Source organism: Anastrepha ludens, chromosome 3 (genome assembly GCF_028408465.1).
Source record: "Anastrepha ludens isolate Willacy chromosome 3, idAnaLude1.1, whole genome shotgun sequence".
NCBI lineage: Eukaryota > Metazoa > Arthropoda > Insecta > Diptera > Tephritidae > Anastrepha > Anastrepha ludens.
In genome coordinates this window covers 28,771,251-28,795,247 of record NC_071499.1, presented here as the reverse complement: position 1 = coordinate 28,795,247, position 23,997 = coordinate 28,771,251, and the positions used below count along the sequence as shown (strand labels likewise).

At 35.7% G+C, this 23,997-nt stretch overlaps 1 protein-coding gene across 12 annotated transcripts in view; it reads left to right on the top strand.

Moving 5' to 3' along the window:
* Positions 1–23,997, top strand: part of LOC128857269 (uncharacterized) — a 112,448-nt gene that overhangs the window by 67,515 nt on the left and 20,936 nt on the right. For 2 of the 12 annotated variants that reach the window (XM_054092949.1, XM_054092947.1), the window contains exons 2-3: positions 205–850; positions 18,444–19,134. The exons of 6 other annotated variants lie outside the window; for them this stretch is intronic. In XM_054092949.1, the coding sequence (XP_053948924.1) occupies positions 18,613–19,134 (522 nt within the window). In that variant the 5' untranslated portion in view covers positions 205–850; positions 18,444–18,612. Of the gene's footprint in view, positions 1–204; positions 851–14,695; positions 14,843–18,443; positions 19,135–23,997 lie in introns of those variants that run through there. 4 more of the 12 variants (XM_054092950.1, XM_054092948.1, XM_054092953.1 and 1 more) reach the window with 4 other exon arrangements.

Below are 23,997 nucleotides of genomic sequence, written 5' to 3'. Positions count from 1 at the left end.
TATATTAACACACACACCCACTGTCAAAATTATTCAAACAGCACTAAATTTGGTTTCAAAAAGCTGTATGTAATGTAATTAAAAATATTATTCTAAGAAAAATACACAAAATTTATTTATTACTTAAAACTAACATAAACTTAACAAAACTTTACTCCAAGAATGAAATATTAACGAAAATCATACGATTCCTCATATTTTCAGGGGACAGAATTATTCATACAAAGTATGCGTTTTAAATTTTAACTGATTTAATTTTTCTAACAAAGCAACCTATGTATGCTTTCGAATAAGTCCCGTTGTGAATAAGAACATTCGAAACTCACCTTATTTTGGCATTTCAAGTCTTGCTTTGGCGTTATATTAGTACATCATGGGTCGGAGAGAAGCAAACACAACTAACGCTGAAAGAAAAATAATTTTGCAAATGTATAATGAGGGCAAATCATATGGAGAAATCGGCCAAGCGTTGAATCGAAGTCGTTTTACTATTTATAGCATAATAAAACGTTCTAAAGGGGAAATAAATCTGCAGCGCCGACGTCTTACTGGAAGACCTCGCAAATTGAGCCTGAGTGATGAAGGCCTTATAATAAGACAAATAAAAGAGAATCCACAAATTACAACAACGCAAATAGTAGCAAAAGTTTTTGAAGAAATTAATATAAAAGTCCATCCGAAAGCAGTTCTCAGGGTTTTGAGACGTGCCGGGTATAGCACGCGAATAGTTCGAAGGGAAGCACTCATCAGCAAAGTCAATGAATATAAAAGGAGCAACGACATTTTACAAACGGATGGACGGATTCGAGTCTGGAGAAAACCCAATAGCGAATTCGATAAAAGCGATACAGTAAGTACAGTCACAATCATGGTGGAGGTGTTGTAATGGTATGGAGATGCATGTCGACGGCAGACGTGGGTAATCTCGTATTTATTGTTGGTATTATGAATAAATCACTTTACTTTAATATATCATTGAACTTAGTATTTTATTTGTGAAATTGAATTGTGTGAATAATTTAGAAGAGGTTTAGAATTTAAATTTGAAGAATTCTGTGATTTTTGTTAATTTTTCATTCATGGAGTAAAGTTTTGTTAAGTTTATGTTGGTTTTAAATACATAATAAATTTGTGTAAATTTCTTAGCATAACATTTTTAATTACATAAATTTTTTCTCAAGATACAGCTTATCGTTTGAAAAATTAGTTGCTGTGCGAATAATTTTGTGCGTGTGTGTGCATATTTCTATAAAGGTTAACACAAATATTATTATTTATTCAATGAAATTTTGCAGTCGACAGGGCCGGCGAAAGATATGTTGTTGGTATAGGGTGCCCAATACTCGGAATCTTGAAACAAAGATCAATTTTTATCTGAAGAACAATAAAATTAATGAAAACCAAAACAAACTATAACATTTTCTCAAAATTTTACATTTCAAATGTCCCTCCATGTGAATTAACCTAGCTAAAAGCGCCACCTTTGTTGAACAAGCGTAAATTCTCATGCCTCTCTGTTTCCCTGTATGCGTATATCAGCTATTCGTTATTATTGTCATTTCATATACGTATTCGTGGTCACCACGAATTGCATTGCCGGTAAAATCCTTTGAAATTGAGTGCTACTCGTGCACCGGAAAATCCGATAAAATGGATAAATATAGGGTGGGCCATGTAAAATTTGCTTTTTGAATCGGCTATAAAAAAAAAACTAATCAATATTTTTTCAAACTTTTTTTTTTATTTTGAAGATTGAACATTCATTTATGAATAAGAAATAATATCGTTCAAGTGACTGCCACGACTGGCTTTACAGTAGACCATTCGATAAACCCAATTTTTAAGCACATTTTCGATTGTTTGGGCTCCAATTTCATGAATGGCAACTTCGATTTCGTGTTTTAAAGCATCAATCGTCTCTGGATGGTTCGCATAGCATTTGTCCTTAACGGCTCCCCTCAAAAAATAGTCCGACGGGCTTAAATCGCAGCTCCGAGGCGGCCAATTGATATCGAAATTTCGGCTGATTATTCGGTTTTCAAAAACGGTAGCCAAAAGTTCGAGTGTAACTTTCGCAGTGTGACAAATTGCTGCACCGCCCTGTTGAAACCAAATGTCGTCCATGTCATCCTCTTCAATTTTTGGAAACAACTCGTTGAGCATGTCCCGGTAACGCTCGTCATTTACTGTAACCGCGGCTCCTCGCTCATTTTCGAAAAAAAAAATGACCCGATGATGCCGCCAGACCAAAAACCGCACCAAACATCGACTCGTTGTGGATGCATTTGCTTCTCTACAGTAACGTGTGGATTTTCTGAGCCCCAAATCTGACAATTTTGCTTATTGACGTAGCCACCGATGTGAAAATCAGAAAAGAAGAAGAATATTCACCACTTTGGAAATATAGCGTCCCATTTCGTAAATGTCAAACTTTTAAGTAAATTATGACACATTTGACATGTAATTTGTGTTACCATTCTCGAAAATAATCCCAATTTTTCGCAATCAAATAAAAATTCTGCATCACCGAGTGAAAGTGCCAACAAAGCAGACTTCAATCAAGAGAAAAATGTTAAATAGGATCATAAGATTCGTAAGTAGACGTGATTATGCATAATTGCTACTCTAAAAATTAAAGGATATTGCTGATTTTTTCCGCGAAAATGAATATTTAAAATTTATACAGTTACTGATGACTACTATACCTGACTCTTCCTGTACGAACGAAAGATCTTTTTCAGTTCTCCGAAGATTGAAGAATTATCTTCGCGCAACTATGACCCAAAAGCGGTTAAACGATGTAGCTATTTTACACATATACAGGGTTTGATTGAAAAGTAATGGGCCTTATTTTTTTTAAGCAGTTTTATTAAACCCTTTGGCTTATATAGGATCCGCCATACAACTAATATTCTTCAAAATAGGACCCTTGTGGTGGCAAAGCGGCCATGGCGTTGCGCTTGCTGTTGCTTTTGCGTCTATCAAAGTATTGTGTTTTTGTAAGTATAATATTAGGAATATCGACTGGTGAAAGACATAAGGACACGAAAGCAAGAAGGGAGCGCTGTGCTCGCGCATATATGTATGCTTGAATGTATGAACGTGCATGGATGTAGTAACATATGAATACAATTATTTTGTAGGAAGTTTAGAAGGCAAGTAGGTATACTCGTATATGTATGTATATATGCTAGGACATAAAGTGGGTATATATACATACATAGAGCAGAATTGTTTTTGCACTTGTTAGGAAGAAACTCGTTCACTAGTGCGTATGTGTATTTGATTTCTTGTAAGAATGTGATGTGCTGTGACATGTGTACATACATAAGTCTAGGTTATTTGGGCATACGTGCATATGTGATATGATGTTCTTGCGCTTGTGCATTATTGTTTTTCATATACAAATGTACATACATACATATGTATGTAAATGCTGTCGAATACATAAACTATAAATTGACATACAATATAAAATAAGTGTTGATTTATCTTAAACCGTTTTTTTTTCTGAATGCAAATACCTCCTATTGACATGTATGTACATACATATTATGTACTTATGTATATTATCATATACCATCATTTATTCACATATAAAGCATTTATGTACATATGTTTGTAATGAAAAACTTCATGAATTACTTTCAGAACTTTATTAAAATTATCCTCCCCACGTGACTCGCCATCAATTCTCGGCGCAAATTTTTTTTTTTTCGTTTTTAAATTTTTTTTTTTTAATGTAATTGTAAAAAAATTTGTAATAAATTTTATGTATCCGCTTATCATTTCAAAAGTAACAAAATGGTAAAAAAATAAGCAGTAGAAGAAATAAACGCACCGCCTATTTTTCCTCGCCACATGTTAGACTCGAGTTCAATTCCCGGCGCAAACTTTTTTTTATAAATTTTTTTTTTTAAATCGTTTAAAATTATGTAATAAGTTTTACGTATTCGCTTATTATTTCAAAAATACGAAAATAGTAAAAATTTAATTGGTTTAATGTCGAGGTGAGAAATGTGTTGTGTATTGAGGTGAAAGATGTTTGGTGTTTTCAATTTTTGGGTGGGAAAAACTCAGTGTGGTGTCTATAAACTCGGTGTGCTAAATTCCCTTACTTCAAATCTTTCAAATCTCAATTGTACTAAAAAAAAGCTCACAGTAACATTTGCACCTTCTCATTGCATTAACATTCTCTGGTTATACTGAGTTTCTTACAGAGTTGTATTCTGCTAACTCGAAGTTTAGTTTGAGCATTGTTTTTCTTTGCTATTAGTATAGTGAAGTGTCAGAAAAATAGTGTAAAATTGATAACGAAATATGCACATGGCAAACGAGTATGCAGAAAATGTCTTGTTTTGGGCAGAAGACTATAGAAACTTAGAAAGAAGAAAAGACGTAACATTTATGGAAACATTATTGGAGTTTGAAAACCGTAGACGCGGTAGATCACAATATTTTTTTTTTTTTTTTGCTGCTTTTTCGTTTATGATCATTCATGTCATCATATATTCAGTACATTTTGTGTATGGCAACACCGTTTTTACGTCTGCCTGGTGGGGCAGGGATAAAGTGCCGATTTACACAGGGAAACATTTTGTTAGTGGGAGAAGGACGAACGGGGAAGAGAGAGGGGTTTTTGTCTCCCGTACTGGTACCCCGCTTTGTGTTTTTATTCGTAAACTTAAAGTTGGCTGCAAAACAATTCTTAAAAGTTGCTTCATTCTTTTTCTTTTCTGAGATTAAGTTCTGTGTTGGTTTCCAATCAAATGGAAGAAATCAACGTTGACAATTTATAATAGTTTACTATAAATATTTTTTATTTAACCAATCCAATTTGCTTTCTTCATTGCAATATTTAACAAACTGTTGGCGAACGTTCTCCGCTTTATATTTTCACGGTTTGTAGAATATATACGAACCAGAAAATACTAAAGAAATAAACGATTTTGCCCGTGTGACCACAAATGAAACTTCAAAAGAGAATTTCCAGTGTCTCCCTTCTAAATGTCTCTGTGTGTTAATCTACACAACTTTTGTTCGCTCTGATAGTCGGCGTACTCTCTCTCTTCGTGTTCGGTGCAACAACAATTGCACGGTGTTCGACATACAAAATTTTAGCATAACCAGGGCCTCATTAGAAATCACCTTCAGTTATTCAGTTCCATTAGTATTTAAGTGAATCCAAATTTTAGTTGAAACCGACTTCGTTACCGAAACTAAAGATTTTAAATATACAGTCAAAACTGAATATGTGAGAACTGAAATGAGCGGCATATATTTCTACTTATGGCTTTTCTTTCTAAGCAATTGATATAATATTATCAACTGTAATAAGTTTTTAAACTCCGAACGGGTAGAGACTCTCGTTTTACTATCATGGAATAATGATTTGGATCATAAAACCTTTCGGCTTAAAAGTTTTGGATTTATGTAAATTTATAAATTCCGTGAAATATGCTGTCAAACTTAACTCAACACTGTAAGTTAATAGCAAATCTTACCCCATTACCAATGCTTACGAAGATTGTTCAGCAATAGTTTTCTGTCATTTACAGTGGTCACACAATTTATTCGTACACTCACAGTTTATAAACAGATACACCTGATACTTAGCAAGATTTATACAAAAGAACAAAATTTGGATATATTCGTAAAAAATAACGCATTTATTCAATATTTAAGGAATAAAAACTTCCAAATTCATTTCTGGAATTAAAGAACTTGACTTCATGAGGAAATAAAGCACAATTTTATGCAAAAATATTATTCGTTCATAGTCATATAAAGAACATTTTATTAAAAAAAAACTAGAAAAAGCAAGCATTCAGGACTTCTTTTGGCCGCATCTAGCTTTTATAACTGCTTCCAAACGTCGGCGCATACTTTTTATCTATACATTGGTTTCATTAGCTGCAATTTTCTCCCACTCAGTACTTAAAGCTGCCTTTAATAATGTCTTTGTCCCAGACATGCTGCTTATAGTGGTAAAAAAGCTATTCTTGCACGAGATATGATGAGCGTTTTGGGTCATTTTCTTATTGAAACAAAGTAACGTGGAGGTTATTTTTTGGATTTTGCGCGACTGATGCTACTTTCTTGCGCTCCTCACGTAGAGTCAGTATATTTCGCCTTCCGACTTGGTGGTGATAAGCTTCAAATTTTCCAGTATTATTTAATATTTGTTATTATTTAATAACAATTTTACGCATTCCTAATAGTAAATCCGCACGTCGTCCCATTTTGTCACCTTCAATCGAGATATTGCGCGCAACTGAAACTGAATCGGCGAGAAAAATTAAAAAAAAGACAAACTTGTTTTGTATTCCATTGTTGTTGCTATTCTACATATTATTATTGCATATAAATTGCGCGTTCGTCTCTAAATTTGAATGCTTCACAGCAGTTTGAAATTCTCTTTGGTGTTGACGGCTCTCCGTCAATGCGAAAGGGTGGAAAAATGTGCCAAGCGCACAATTCAATGTGAGCGTCGTATGGCCGTGTTCTTACAGGGCAACTTTTGCCGGCGCTGCTTTGCGAATTTTATTTTTGTATTCTCCGTGTCGTCCACACAATGTGACTTAAAGGGAATTTATCAAGGTTAAATCGATTCTACAAATACAACATGTTTGTGGGCTATTGCCGAACTTCAGTCGAAGAAAGAAAAGGGATGAAGAGACAAATACTCACACTTTGATAATCCACCACTCAGCAGATGGAGCAACAGCCCACCTCGCATTGGCGCAATTCCTATTGCAGAGCAAAACTGATAGATTCTGTTTGGACATCCGACACGAAATTGTGAGAGTAACTTCGGCTGCCATGTCGTCGGCGATTCGGCAGTCGAGTTCCACCTGTTCATTTCGGGCGGCAAGCGGTTACGTCAGCCAATGTGTTGATTCCTTCACAATCGCTGAGAGCCGGTTAACTGTATGATATTGGTCACACTTTGAAGCAGCTGTGTCCTTACGAGAGCTGAGTGAGGTAAGAGTATACTTCTCTATTTGGCCTCATTAGCTAAAGCTTTGGATTGGGGGTGTGAATTTGTGTGTCCAACGCCATTTTGTGGAGTTATTCCGCGTTCCCTGCCACTTGTGGATGCAGTTGAAAACTAGCATGCCCCCTCTCATGTACTTTAAATATCGATCGCAGCCCAACTTCCAAGGCATTGTGATTGGTTTTTTGTTTCTAAAAATGATTGTATACAAAATACAGTGATAAGCAAAAGTCTGCATACTGTCTATTATCGTTGGTTTGAAAGTCCAAAAAGTTTATTGAAAAATGCATTGATACATTTTTAGTTGAAATTTCCATCTAATCGCAATAAACTGGAAACATCCGCTTTTTAGAGTTATGTTTCCTGCTTTACTTACATTCTGTCAAAAAAGTACCGGGAATTGTTCAATAAAACGCAAAATAATTGTTTATTTTGTCGCCTTCAAAATATGCTCCATTCGAAGCAATACACATATGCCAACGATTAGTCCAGTCATCAACCTTTTAAACGCGTTTGAAGAGATCTTCTTCAGCTCCTTCAGCGAATTCACCTTAATGGGCTCTATCGACTCAAAGCGGCGTCCGGGAAGTGGCAACTGAAGTTCTGTGAAAAGGAAAAGTCACCGGGGGCTAAATCCGGTGAATACGGTATTTGTTCGATGATATTTGTCGAGTTTTTGGTCAAAAAAGTGTTCACAATCCATGAGTTTTCTTTCCACAAATTGGGCCGTTTCGTACGCATACATATTCTCTCACAAACGTCGCATAACTTCCAAATAATATTCCTTGTTTACCGTACAACCATTTGGAACGAATTCCGAGTGCTCAAAACCATGATAATCAAAGAAAATGAATAGCATGATTTTCACTTTTGACCGACTTTGACGTGGTTTTTTGGGTTTCGACTCATGTGAAGAGCGCCATTCGGCCGCCTGGTTGCATGTTGACTAGTTTGCATGCTAAACTCATATACCCATGTGTCATTACCTGTTCTGATGCGCTGGATAAATGTTGGGTCCGCAGTCACTTGCTAAAGCATGTCTTCAGCCACCTTCATCCGATGAATTTTTTGAAAGGAATTCAATTCTCTTGAAACGATCAGGGAAAATCTTCTACGATTTCTCGGCCGTCTGCAAAAGCCTTATACCAGTCGTAGACCCGTGTTTTTTATAAAACACACTCGCCGAAGGCTTTCTGCAACACGAAATCCCGTTCAAAAGTTAACGTTCAAAAATGTAATGGTTCTTGGTTATGTGGTGAAATTTCAAAACTTAAATTTCTGTCCACCAACAGTACTGGGCATTGTAAAAAACATTAAAAATATTGGTTCTACCAAGATGAGCCGCGCAATGGCCGCCAGGATAAACTATCTCGCACAGACATCAGTTTGATTAGCAAAGAAGCGGGCAAACATTCAAAGGTTAATGCTTCAAAATTAGCTCAATATGTGAAAAGCACATCAGAAAAGTATGTTCACGTAAAAATAATTCCCAATTTTGTTTAAAAAACACCCAATAATGTCTCTTCCGGTGTGCCATCACTGACTAAGAAAAATTCAAATTTTACTCTCACGAGTAAAAGATTTTCGAATCCTGCCGTTTACCGACGTAAACGCAAGGATGATAGGACTCATGTTTGCACCTTCCGAATTCGCCGTGTTTTATAAACTTATGAATAAATAAACAAAAGGATGGGGAATTACTTTGTGAAGAGGACGAGTAGGGGAAAGCAATGGAAGCAACCAAACACAAGAAATCACACGCTCATACTCTCTTGCCACGGCGCCTTCCGCATAAAAACGCAAAAAACAAAACACATTTGGAAGCTTTATATACATTTATACTTTCGCAATTTAACGCACATTTTCATTAATTTGTTTGATTTAAATCTCACAAATCTCAATTTGCAAAAACATGTAATTTCTCCTACTTTTGTTTATTTGTTTTTTCGTTAGTTTTGTATTGGGAAGGGCACTGGCGTCAGACTTGTCAAAATTGCGAAAAATAAAGTAACTGCATTGGGAAGGCGCCACCTGTGGTACTCAATTCGCCTTGGGTGTGTCCAATATCGGACCGCTAGCCGGCTCTCAGCGTATTCTCCCACAAAGGAAGAAAACGAATTGTTTTGCAGCCAACTTTGAGATTGACAATACGAATAAGAAGCACAAAGCGAGTTGCTAGTGTGGGCGGCAAAATCCCCTCTCTCTTCCCTGTCCATCCTTCTCCCACGAACAAAATGTTTCCCTGTGTAAATGAGCACTGAGCTGATGTAGCAGGAGTTATGGTGCTTACACTCACCAATGTAAACGTACGCCTGTATCAGCTGACACTAGGAAACTAAAGAGAGCCCCATGTAAATAAATTCTCACCACCGTTCCGTTCCGTAGTATCGTAGATGACTGACGTGGCATTTTGGATTGTTTCCGTAGAATCTTGTCAGTTGATTCAGCTCTCTCACCGCACAGTGTTGCCAAACAGTATATTTCAAAATCGTTTACAAAATAAATTTAAAAAATTTTAATTTTTGTTAAAATAACTTAAAAACAGTGTTAAATAATGTTAATTATAGATAAATGAACTATTTGCATTTGTTGGTTTTTGGCTTTGGTTTATTAAACAATGAAAAGTAACTGACAACGCGGGTGTGTGAAAAAGTGTGTAAGCAAAAATATCAATGGCAACATTGTGTAGATACAACCAAACACATACACACACAAACCGTTGTACTGTGTACATATATAACTAAAAGAACGCAATTGTTTCCTACGCGATAAGTTTTGCTCAATTTTGTGTATCCTACGGGCAACGGAAAGGGATTACGATACGAAAAAAATAACACAATGTCTGAACAACGAGAGATTTGACAAATGTGTAAATATGTGCGTGAATACATGTGAAATGATCGTACAGTATTCGGCCGGCGAATCACCCCCTTTACGTGGTAGCCGAAGTTCGCTTTACAATTTTGTTTTTCACCATAGCTATTGGGCAAACTTAGTAATCTATCATCCTGGCAGTGTTGTTGCCTAACAGTACATTTTAAAATCAATAACAAAATGAACTTCTAAAAATTAATATTTGTATTAAAATAATTAAAAAGCCATGTTTAAAATAATGTTATCCTACAATGAGAAACTGTAATTGTGTGAAAGTATGCATGTATGTGTGTAAAAGTATGCATGCAAACATATGAATGTCAACATTGTTTCGATACAAGCAAACACAATTTTACACACAAAGCAGGTTTTTTTAAGTTGCCATACGGGTATAAGTTTTGCTCAATTTTGTGTATCTGAAATCAAACAGACACGTCGGTGAGTGTGGGCACACTTGGTTTCGACGGGTGTGCGAAGATGTGTATGTGTGTGAAAAGAGCAAGTATAAATCTGCTGCCGAACAGCCTATGATATGGCAGCCGAAGTTACTCTCACAATTTTGCTTCGGATGGCCAAACCGAACCTTGAAATTTTGACTTCAATCTAGAGAAATATAAGAGAGTAGTGAGAGGAAAGTGGGGGAAGAGAGTAACATTTTATAACCTACAATGAAAAGTTAGGCTAGGTTATTGCAAGCGCAGAAACAATTATTCAAAAAATAATCTAGAATAATCTAGCTCCTTTGCCGAACCTTATGTAATCTTTAAGCCCTCATATCCATAATCAAAAACCTTCAAAAGAAATAATAATTATTTTCCTACCAAAGAATGTGTCATTCGAATTCGTTTACTTAAATTCGTGCTATAATTTCCACAACTACTTTTAACAAAATAAAAGTCGTTTCTATTCACTCATTTGCCAATGGTACAGTTATCCCGAATTCCTAAAAAGGGCAGTACATATATATATGGCACATACAAACCACTCATTCGGGTATATATGTAAGTAAATTTTAGCAGCGCTGTATTTAAAATTTTGAGAACCAGACTACCCAAATGTTGCCAACGTACATATAACCAGAGAATGTTAATGCAATGAGAAGGTGCAAATGTTACTGTGAGCTTTTTTTAGTACAATTGAGATTTGAAAGATTTGTAGTAAGGTCATTTAGCACACCGAGTTTATAGACACCTCACTGACTTTTGCCCACACAAAAATTAGAAACACCACACATTTTTCACCTCAACACACAACACATTTCTCACCTCGACATTAAACCAATTAAATTTTTACTATTTTCGTATTTTTGAAATAATAAGCGAATACGTAAAATTTATTACATATTTTTTTTTTCAATTACATTAAAAAAAAACGATTTAAAAATAAAAATTTATAAAAAAAGGTTTGCGCCGGGAATTGAACTCGAGTCTAACATGTGGCGAGGAAAAATAGGCGGTGCGTTTATTTCTTCGACTGCTTATTTTTTGACCATTTTGTTACTTTTGAAATGTTAAGCGGATTCATAAAATGTATTACAAATTTTTTTACGATTACATTAAAAAAAAAAAAATTTAAAAACGAAAAAAAAAATTTGTGCCGAGAATTGATGGCGAGTCACGTGGGGAGGATAAATACGCAGAGCGTTTATTTCTGCGCCTGTGAACAAAAGGTTTTGTGCATGCGCGGGACGCGAATAAATTTTAATAAAGTTCTGAAAGTAATTCATGAAGTTTTTCATTACACACATATGTACATAAATGAACGTATACTTTATATGTAAATAAATGATGGTATATGAAATATACATAAGTACATAATATGTATGTACATGTCAATAGGAGGTATTTGCATTCAGAAAAAAAGAACGGTTTAAGATAAATCAACACTTATTTTATATTGTATGTCAATTTATAGTTTATGTATTCGACAGCATTTACATACATATGTATGTATGTACATTTGTATATGAAAAACAATAATGCACAAGCGCAAGAACATCATATCACATATGCAAGTATGCCCAAATAACCTTGACTTATGTATGTACACATGTCACAGCACATCACATTCTTACAAGAAATCAAATACACATACGCACTAGTGAACGAGTTTCTTCCTAACAAGTGCAAAAACAATTCTGCTCTATGTATGCATATATACCGACTTTATGTCCTAGCATATATACATACATACATATATACCTACTTGCCTTCTAAACTTCCTACAAAATAATTGTATTCATATATTCATTCAAGCATACATATACATATGCGCGAGTACAGCGCTCCCTTCTTGCTTCCGTGTACTTTTGTCTTTCACCAGTCGATATTCCTAATATTGTACTTACAAAAACACAATACTTTGATAGACGCAAAAGCAACAGCAAGCGCAACGCGATGGCCGCTTTGCCACCACACATTCTAAAATGTTCTAGAACACAACAAAAACACATACCTCACATGCGCATGTCGCCCAAAGCTAAAATCTAAGCCTAGCGACTACAAAAACAAAATACATTCGTAGACGCAGTCGCAGCGGCCATGATTCTATCAGCGACGGCGCTGAACAATTTAGAAGAAAAACAAAAAGTTCATTCATAAGTTAGAGCTCATATTTCAATTTCATTCATAAATCGAGCCGCCCATATGCCAATTTTCGCGACCATTCGAAAATAGTCAATATTGGAATATTTCGCGTGGAATTATTTGCCAATATTTGATAAATCTTAAATTTTTGTCATGTCGAGTGGCCGCTCCTCCGTATGTATGTATGCACCCTTATATGTATGTAAATATGTCTTCTAACTGTGCGACAGTCGCGAGTTAATGCGACTTCCAGCGAATCACACATTGCTGTCCGCAAAGCCGCATATATGTACCTTATGATCAGAAAGTACCGGGAATGTTTAAATTAAACAAAACAGAGTTAAATTTAAGGCAAATTTATATTATCTCCTTCAAAATTTGACCCGTCTGAAGCAACACACATGTGCCAACGTTTAACCCAGTCCTCCAAACACCCCCGGCAGGCCGATTTGTATTCTCTTTGATCAGTGCGATGGCGCGTTATCATCATGCAAAATCTTGGAATTGTTTGCTCACATTTCCGGGGGTTTCCAACACACAGCATCTCTCTAAGGTTTCAAAACGGATAAATAATATTCTCTATTGACTGTCTGGCCCGATTGAAGGTACTCATGGTGCACTATGCCTTGGCAATCGAAGAAAACAGTCAACATCACCTTCCCGGTTCTTTTTGCTCATAGGGTATACATATCCCATCTTTTCACTGACGGACAAGAAGACGGTCGCAGTTGCTGTTTTTTATATGCATACATTTTGCGTTCGTTGAAGGTTTGTATATATTTATATACATATGCGTGTATGCGCGTTTGTCTTTCTGGATGCATCCATGGATATTAGAATATTTTCTCATCAATATGTGTATGTAAGTAGTTCAGATTTGACTGAAGAGATTAAATATAGGAATGCATATTCATATGATTGCCTTTATGGCTGTTTTACATATAAATTAATTCAAAAGAAGTATGAATAATGTTATATAGAAAATAAATTTCTAAATAACAGGTATTAGAAAAACCTGAATACACTATTTTAAATCAATTCTAATTAAACCAAATATAAAAAATGAAATAAAAATATCGAACAAAAAACTGTGCACAGGATTTGAACCTGAGTCAAACATGAGACGATTTACTGCATACACGACACGTCTTTCACGATTGAGCTAAACTACAATTATTAATGAACTTTTCTAAATCACTCATTTATTCGATTCGTACTTTTATATGCACATATTCTGCGTTAGTTGAAAGTTTGTATGCGTAATTATATGAATATGCATGTGTGTATGCGCGTTTGGCTTTCTGGACGGATATTAGAATGATATTTTCTCATCAATATAATTTGGATTTGATGAAATAGATTATAGATATATGTACATATTTTCTGTTTTGATTGATTTATATAAAAGTCAGGTCATATCCAGTATGAACTATTTTATACCGAAAAGAAATTTCCATTTATAAAATACAAAAAAAAAACAGTATTTTAAAGAAATTTTAATTAAAATAAACTCAAAAATTTTACCAAACTTTCCTGGTTTGAATTGTAAAAAAAAAAATGTGCAAGAAAAAAAATATGACTTCAGGACTTGAACCTGAATTATATACGTGCCAAAAAACAAAACGAATAATTCCGCCGACTTTAGCTTCTGCACCACAAACTAACTGCCGCGCGGTCTTCTTAATCGCTAATTTATTCGCTTCGATTTCCTTAGTAGTGTGCCGAAAAATCTTATGAACTTCCTCAGTAGTATGGTAAACGCAGAAAAAATCTGAATTTCTGTCCTAGCGTGGTAAGTAAATATAGAAACCCTCCACTCGCGTCACTCGCGTGGTAAATATCTGCAATTCGCCACTCGTGAGCAAAGTTGAATTTGAAATGACCTTATTATGAATCTACAAATTAGAACTCGAAAAAAGCTCGTTTAACATTTGCTCCTTCTCATTGCATTAACATTCTCTGATATAACTACATATTACTTGAGCTGCAGAGTGCTGTTAAGTTTATCAGTTACTCTGAAAAGAGCAATTCCGTGTGTATATGTGTGCATATGTGTGTATGCGCATACTTGCATGCTCAGAATGTTGCTGGATATTTGGCATCTCGTGCTTTATACGATATACTCGCAGCAATCACATGTGTTTGTGTGTATGTACATATATGCATAGTCCATGTTCGGGCTGTACAAATTTCTCAGCGGCTCGGGTCACATTTTCGTTCATGTTATTTCTTTTTCGGGCTTCAGTCTGTTTTGTCGATTCAATGCATTAGTTTGTGTTTTATGCTGTGCGTCGCGGAATAATTTCTGTTTGAAGCAGACGGGTAAAAACGTTTGACAAAGTAGTTGCAATAACGATCAACATTTTGTGTAATGTGTGATGAAATGGTAAGTGAAAAGATAAATAAATGTCTTGATAAAATTAAATTTCAAGTTAGATATGCTATTGTAGCTGCTGTATTAACCATTTTAAGGGCTGTACAAACGAATGACGGGTAAAGGAAAAACAAAACAAAAGAGAGAGAAAAATTTAACAGCCTGTTAGTAAAGAGAATTGCTATAGTAAATTTGAATGTTGGAATGGATTGAGAGGGGACGAATGATCGGTCGTCGTAGGTGATTATACGATTATGAAAAGTTGTTGCTGTTTGTTAGAAAGAGTCAAGTGTATTATATGTTCGTGTAGGTAGCGAATGATTTTGGGATCGTTTGATCCGGTGCATCATCGAATAAGTGGTTTGTGTCTGAGTTACAGAAGACAAATTATGTTTACTTTTAACATATTACTGTAATTAGATTACCACAGTCAAACAAAAGATTAACTATCCTATAATTTGAGAAATTGAGATACTTCTTTGTGACATTGTGATTATTATAATTATTAGTATTGTTGTTTTTTTTTTCAATAAATGTAACGATAATAAATGAATAATTTTAAATATTTTTTTATAAATCAATTTTTTCTACTTCCCCTTGCCAGCCTTCATTTTTGATTATTGTAGTCATTCGTCTACATTGCAAAAACAATTTACAAAACAGTGTTGCTTGAAGAGCGCTAATTTGCGTGCTCTGCTCAAAAATGGCGATAACTCAGTCTATGTAAACATACCATAATTATATTTGTTTTTGTAACAATGTGATTTCGTTAGTTATATTAGGTAATTCCACTTGCTGTTTTAGCTCGACACAATATTAGTGTGGCAGCAAATAAATCCATTATTTTCATGGTAGATGGCAATACTGATCGATATCTTGTATTCTCTCTCTCTCTCTCAATTCCGTTCAGGAATTTTTGATGTTAAAGAACATGTCCGTAATGTCGAAAATGTCGATAAAATCACAGAAATAATCGAAGGACATCGGAATGTTATTAGTAGTAGCATCGCCCAGGCGCTAAGTCGGCTGCCGAGGGCCCTGTGACGTGGCAGCCGAATTTCCTTGCACAGACTTTTTTCACCATAGCTAATGGCCAAACCTGGTAAATGCAAGGACATATTCATATACTCTTTCATTTAGTCGTTATTCAGACAGCAGAGCAGCAGCATGAGCAAACACTGTGTTGAGTTTTTTTCGTATACCGCCGCCCAATCTCAGTTGTTTTTGTTAAGATATCCCCTGATTTGTCAGCCCATCAGCTGATTCTCTCAAATTCGCTGAGAGCCGGTTAACGGTCTGATATTGGCCAGACCCAAGGATGATAGACTACCAGATTTGGTATTTCACTATGGGGTAAAAGAAAATTGTGAGGGGAACTTTGGTTGCCACGTTAATTGTGGATTTGGCAGCCGAATTATGCACGATCATTTTCACGTGCATTCATACACTCGTCCAATTCAAGTCGTTGTCCAGATAGCAACGAAGTGCGATTGGTTATTTTTTTGTTTTTTTTTTTTTGTTTGTATATCACTAACACAATCACACCAAAAAGGTTGTACGTGCCAATTATACATGTATATGTTTTTTCGTAAAGAACCCGTTTCGTGACCATCAATCGATTCTGTCAAATTCGCTCAGAGCCGAATGAGGGTCTGTTAAAGAGCTCACCTTTGAAATCTTTTCACGATGTGGTAAGTGAATGAACGAGCCTTACTTTGAGAAATATATGCTTGCCTTTATGAATGAAATCAAGGATGATAGATTTATAAGGTTTGCTTGACAGCTATGCTGAGAAAAAAAAAACGAACTTGTGAAGGGAACTTTGGCTGTCACGTCACTTGGGAGAGGCGAATGAAATGAAAAGAAAATGCACAACAAAAAGTGTAAAGTGTGGTATTACAACAAAACAAAAAACAAATATGGTGAACGAATTGTGAAATTATGAAAAGTTGTTTGTTTTAAATTAAATTTAGGGATTTGAAAAAAAAGAAAGAAAAAGCTATATTTGAGTTACACCGTTGAGTAAATAATAATATATGGTCGCAATCACTAAATTTTTGGTAAATGGAAACGGGCATATTGATGCGGTCGGTAGGGAGAAAAGAAGAGGAAGGGCAACGCGACGCGCAGTAGACGAGCAACGATGTCTTTGTTCGTATACACAAAAAAATGCAACACGAAGAAAGTGCGTTGTTGATTTGTCTTTGCCTAATAGTGCCCACACTCACGGACGTTACCGTAGTCCCTGTCTGATGGTCGTGAGATAGACACAATTGAGCCCGTAGAAAACAGCTGCTTTCGTTTGGTTACATATTTACACAATACATCGGTTTGCGTGGGTTTGTGTTTAGTTATATCGACAAAATTTTGCCATTCATAATTTTGCATACAGACATTTGTGTTAAATCGAAAAAATGTAAAATTGAAAAATGGCGCACTTTTGAAAAAAAAGTTCGTATAATCGGGGGTTTTTCACTAGTTTTTTAGTTTAAAAAATAGGAAATTATTTAAATAAAATTATTCTAGTTCCGACCATAGCAATACATGTTGTGAACAATATATCCAAATTTCAAGTGATTCGGTTGAATAGCTTTTTTGTTTACATCCCCGCTGTCTCGAGATCAATGAGTTTAAAGTTTGAGGTACATAAGCGCGCGGACCGCTCTCTACATAGTTACTGGGCTGTAGAAGCTATAATATTGGGAACTTCCGCATGAAAATTTCACAGTATATTCCAAAGATACTATACTTTCGAAATATCGAAAAACCAAAAAATAGATTCTTTGAAATTTCTAGACCACCAGGTCCCCTTAATGATAATGAAGCTTACTTTTTTCCAATATTCCGCGTCGAAGTCTCTGTAAAGTTGTGCCCAAAGTTTCCGCCGATTTCGCATACACGGTGTCAGTTTTGGCTTTTTTGCTGGTCGTCTGCAAATTCGTATAATTCCATTTTCGTATAAACGTCGACGTAACGTTCTTTCCGGAATATTTACTCCAGATTCCTGATCCTCTCTTAAAATCATCCGACTTGAAACATTTCTGTTCCAGGGAACTGTTTGGACGATTTTGCGATCCTACCTGGTTGAGGTGATGCGTTTTCGGGGACAATTTTGGCGATAGTTTCAAGTTACCGCTAAAACGTTGTTGAGTATTTTTCCACTTTTTGGCAATATTTACCATAGACGCCTTGGATATTCCAGCGATTCTTGCTATGTCTGCATAAATCAGGTTCTTGGCTTTCAAAAGAACTGCAATTTGTTGCTTTTGTCCCGATGTCAAATCCGAGTTTCGGCCAATTTTCTAAAAAAAACTGGTTAAATTAAAAAAAAAAAGGATAATCAACGTGACAAATTCAAAAGATATGTATATTTTGTACTTACTGTTACTAGGAGTTAGAGGATCTGATATATATTAACACACACACCCACTGTCAAAATTATTCAAACAGCACTAAATTTGGTTTCAAAAAGCTGTATGTAATGTAATTAAAAATATTATTCTAAGAAAAATACACAAAATTTATTTTTTATTTAAAACTAATATAAACTTAACAAAACTTTACTTCAAGAATGAAATATTAACGAAAATCATACGATTCCTCATATTTTCAGGGGACAGAATTATTCATACAAAGTATGAGTTTTAAATTTTAACTGATTTAATTTTTCTAACAAAGCAACCTATGTATGCTTTCGAATAAGTCCCGTTGTGAATAAGAGCATTCGAAACTCAACTTATTTTGGCATTTCAAGTCTTGCTTTGGCGTTATATTAGTACATCATGGGTCGGAAAGAAGCAAACACAACTGAAGCTGAAAGAAAAATAATTTTGCAAATGTATAATGAGGGCAAATCATGTGGAGAAATCGGCCAAGCGTTGAATCGAAGTCGTTTTACTATTTATAGCATAATAAAACGTTCTAAAGGGGAAATAAATCTGCAGCGCCGATGTCTTACTGGAAGACCTCGCAAATTGAGCCTGAGTGATGAAGGCCTTATAATAAGACAAATAAAAGAGAATCCACAAATTACAACAACGCAAGTAGTAGCAAAACTTTTTGAAGAAATTAATAAAAAAGTCCATCCGAAAACAGTTCTCAGGGTCATGAGACGTGCCGGGTATAGGTCACGAATAGCTCGAAGGGAAGCACTCATCAGCAAAGTCAATGAAAATAAAAGGATAGAGTTCACAAAGGAATATAAAAATAAGGCAAGCAACGCCATTTTCAGCGACATTTTACAAACGGATGGACGGATTCGAGTCTGGAGAAAACCCAATAGCGAATTCGATAAAAGCGATACAGTAAGTACAGTCACAATCATGGTGGAGGTGTTGTAATGGTATGGAGATGCATGTCGACGGCAGACGTGGGTAATCTCGTATTTATTGTTGGTATTATGAATAAATCACTTTACTTTAATATATCATTGAACTTAGTATTTTATTTGTGAAATTGAATTGTGTGAATAATTTAGAAGAGGTTTAGAATTTAAATTTGAAGAATTCTGTGATTTTTGTTAATTTTTCATTCATGGAGTAAAGTTTTGTTAAGTTTATGTTGGTTTTAAATACATAATAAATTTGTGTAAATTTCTTAGCATAACATTTTTAATTACATAAATTTTTTCTGAAGATACAGCTTATCGTTTGAAAAATTAGTTGCTGTGCGAATAATTTTGTGCGTGTGTATGCATATTTCTATAAAGGTTAATACAAATATTATTATTTATTCAATGAAATTTTGCAGTCGACAGGGCCGGCGAAAGATATGTTGTTGGTATAGGGTGCCCAATACTCGGAATCTTGAAACAAAGATCAATTTTTATCTGAAGAACAATAAAATTAATGAAAACCAAAACAAACTATAACATTTTCTCAAAATTTTACATTTCAAATGTCCGTCCATGTGAATTAACCTAGCTAAAAGCGCCACCTTTGTTGAACCAGCGTAAATTCTCATGCCTCTCTGTTTCTCTGTATGCGTATATCAGCTGTTCGTTATTATTGTCATTTCATATACGTATTCGTGGTCACCACGAATTGCATTGCCGGTAAAATCCTTTGAAATTGAGTGCTACTCGTGCACCGGAAAATCCGATAAAATGGATAAATATAGGGTGGGCCATGTAAAATTTGCTTTTTGAATCGGCTATAAAAAAAAAAACTAATCAATATTTTTTCAAACTTTTTTTTTTATTTTGAAGATTGAACATTGTCATTTATGAATAAGAAATAATATCGTTCAAGTGACTGCCACGACTGGCTTTACAGTAGACCATTCTATAAACCCAATTTTTAAGCACATTTTCGATTGTTTGGGCTCCAATTTCATGAATGGCAACTTCGATTTCGTGTTTTAAAGCATTAATCGTCTCTGGATGGTTCGCATAGCATTTGTCCTTAACAGCTTCCCACAAAAAATAGTCCAACGGGCTTAAATCGCAGCTCCGAGGCGGCCAATTGATATCGGGATTTCGGCTGATTATTCGGTTTTCAAAAACGGTAGCCAAAAGTTCGAGTGTAACTTTGGCAGTGTGACAAATTGCTGCACCGTCCTGTTGAAACCAAATGTCGTCCATGTCATCCTCTTAATGGAAACAACTCGTTGAGCATGTCACGGTAATGCCCGCCAGACGAAAAACCGCACCAAACAGTGACTCGTTGTGGATGCATTTGCTTCTCTACAGTAACGTGTGGATTTTCTGAGCCCCAAATCCGACAATTTTGCTTATTGACGTAGCCACCGATGTGAAAATCAGAAAATAAGAAGTATACTCACCACTTTGGAAATATAGCGTCCCATTTCGTAAATGTCAAACTTTTAAGTAAATTATGACACATTTGACATGTCATTTGTGTTACCATTCTCGAAAATAATCCCAATTTTTCGCAATCAAATAAAAATTCGGCATCACCGAGTGAAAGTGCCAACAAAGCAGACTTCAATCAAGAGAAAAATGTTAAATAGGATCATAAGATTCGTAAGTAGACGAGATTATGCATAATTGCTATTCTAAAAATTAAAGGATATTGCTGATTTTTTCCGCGAAAATGAATATTTAAAATTTGTACAGTTACTGATGACTACTATACCTGACTCTTTCTGTACGAACAAAAGATCTTTTTCAGTTCTCCGAAGATTGAAGAATTATCTTCGCGCAACTATGACCCAAAAGCGGTTGAACGATGTAGCTATTTTACACATATACAGGGTTTGATTGAAAAGTAATGGGGCTTATTTTTTTTAAGCAGTTTTATTAAACCTTTTGGCTTATATAGGGTCCGCCATACAACTAATATTCTTCAAAATAGGACCCTTGAGTGTCAATACACCGCTGGTAGCGGTCCTTCCACTGCAGGAAACATTTTTTAAACTCATCCGCCGGAATCGCGTTCAATTCGGCTATCACAGTTTTTTGGATCGCCTCGATGGAGTCGAAACGCCTCCCCTTCAGCTCTCTTTTCAGGCGCGGGAACAAGAAGAAGTCCGGAGGGGACAGGTCTGGGCTGTAGAGAGGGTGGGGAAGCACCGGAACCCCCATCTTGGCCAATGCAGAGGTGCAGAGGAAGGCGGTGTGCGCCGGCGCATTGTCGGGATGAAGGGTCCAATAGTTGACGAGGTCGGGCCGAACCCGGGCGACGCGGTTTTTCAGCCGAAGGAGCACTTCTTTGTAAAATGCCGCGTTTACAGTCCTTCCTGGAGGTACAAATTCCTTGTGGACGATGCCTCGAGAGTCGGAAAAAGATTATCAGCATAGTTTTGACCACTGCAAAATCCTAACACACTTTTAAAACAGCTTTCACGCGCGGAGCGATGGTGACTGCACCGCTGTTGCCAGCGAACTGGGACCGGTTTCTAGTGGAAGGGTAAGGTCCAACGATCATTTTCCCCCGCCAGTCGATTCGGTTGATCGCTTGGCAGACGCTCCGCGCGGGAAGACTCGTTACTTTTCAATCAAACCCTGTATTCAGATCTCACTGACACTTTGGATGTTAAAACATTGTTGAACGAATTTATCTTGAAAAATCCTCAACGATCAGCTTTGTTTGCCATGAAGTAGATAAATCGTTGAATCTTGTAGATTGTTTTGTTGTAAGACGATTTAATTATTATTATTTGGAAAATAAAAGCATATCGTTTGTGTGATTTCTTATTGCTTGTAAATTTCTTTAAAAAATATGATTAATTAGAACGAATAAGGGTATGGTTCGTTAGCCCAATACTCGGAATTTTCCCTCTTCCGCCAGCCCTGGTAGTGGATATTCCAAATTTTGTGCAGAGAACGTTAATGTATAAAAACGTCTCACCGGCTACGAATAGTGTAAATTGTCTAAAATGAAGTAAAACCGCGCAGACTTTTTCCCCTCGCCCAACTCGACAGCGGAGAAGTTCTTAACAGAGCTGATTACAGTGAATTCTGTGTAAGTACATTGGCTCTGCTCAGTTGTTGGCTTCTGTATGAAATCAAATTGCCGACGGCATTCAAATGCATTTATTTGTTCCTGTTCCAATTAACATTTTATTACAGGGAATAATGTAGGCATGCATTTTCCCGATAGTATAAAACTTTGAAATTTAAAATAAATAAAAGAAAACTTCAAGGAAACGTATTTGCATCTATGGGACAACTAAGTTCAATTGCATCTTCAATGCTTATAGTGTTACGTATGTACATACGCACTGAAGCAACATGACCTACCTCACGAGCATCGCCTTATCATATTTCATGAAATAATTAGAGAGTAAATGCCCGAATGGTCGAACGAATTCCTGCCTACCAAATGCTAAAACAATTCTCTTTTGCATATGCATATTTTCATATTTGTATGCGCGTATGCACACTTCATGCCCTAACTTATGTACGTACATATGTATGTATTTGTATTCTGAACTTCCAGCAAAACTATGCTTATTAGTATACACATATGCATGCACATACAACCGCACACACAGGCCTCTCATTTTATTCCGCTAAATGCGTATACCGTCCAAAGCTAAAATTCTATGCCTAGCGACTACAAGAACAAAATGCATTCATAGGCGCGCAACCGTAGCGGCCATGATTCTAAATACATAGTTGCCATGACGCTGACCATTTTCAAATAAAAGCAAAACCAATTCATTGATAAGCTCGAGCTCATATTTCTATGAGCAAAGTACTTTCATTCATAAAACGAGCCACCCATATGCCAATTTTTCTCAACAATGACAAAAATTTACTTCTAAGATTGAAGAAATCAAATCAAAATAGCCATTACTGTAATACTCGTATTTCTTACAGAAAAAGTATTTACCCATATTTGTTGAATCGTGAATTTTTGGCATATCGAATGGTCGCGGCTCCGTATATGTACCTATGTATATGTTTGCACTCATCTATGTATGTAAATATGTCTTCTAAATGCTCGACGACCGCAGCTGCTCTTCGTCTAGTGTGTGCAGAGAACGTTAACGTTCTCTGGTGCGCGCATGAGTGTACAGTAAGATGCAGAGGACAGGAATAAGTATGTAGCGTATAAAAAAAGTTCTGTCCCGCACACTTCGATACTAGGAGAAAATTTGGAAAGAATTATTATATGTTCTCTGATAGTAGGAAATAATTAATTAGTATATTACGTGACGTACATATGTATATAGTTCTTCAATTGATAAAAAGTGCGCATAAACATTGCATATAACAGGTGGCGCAAAATTAATCAATTATGGAAAGATTTATAATATTTGCAAATATCGTCCTACGGCAATCATATTTGACACTTGTGAGCTAGACAGCTGCAGCATACAAACATACAAGCAATGGATCACGTAAGGGTCAAAATAAAGATTTCCGTCATTCAAAATAATTTTTTTTTAGTAAAAAGTTGAATGGTTAATTTTGCGCCACCCGATTAATTTTGCGCCACCCTTTACATATCAGCAAGGTTAGAAACTTACTCTGAAATATAGAATGCGGCTTATTTGGAGGTTACTGTACATACATACATACATACACTTGTCATAAAAAGTTAACGTACACTATATTTACATGGAAACAAGTTTCAAATTATAATGCATATTGACATTTTATTATAAAAAAAAATAGTTTAGATTACATATTACAGTGCAGTCTTTAAGTAAAAGGATAAATAAAAATTATAAACTTAAATTAATTCCAACAACAATAA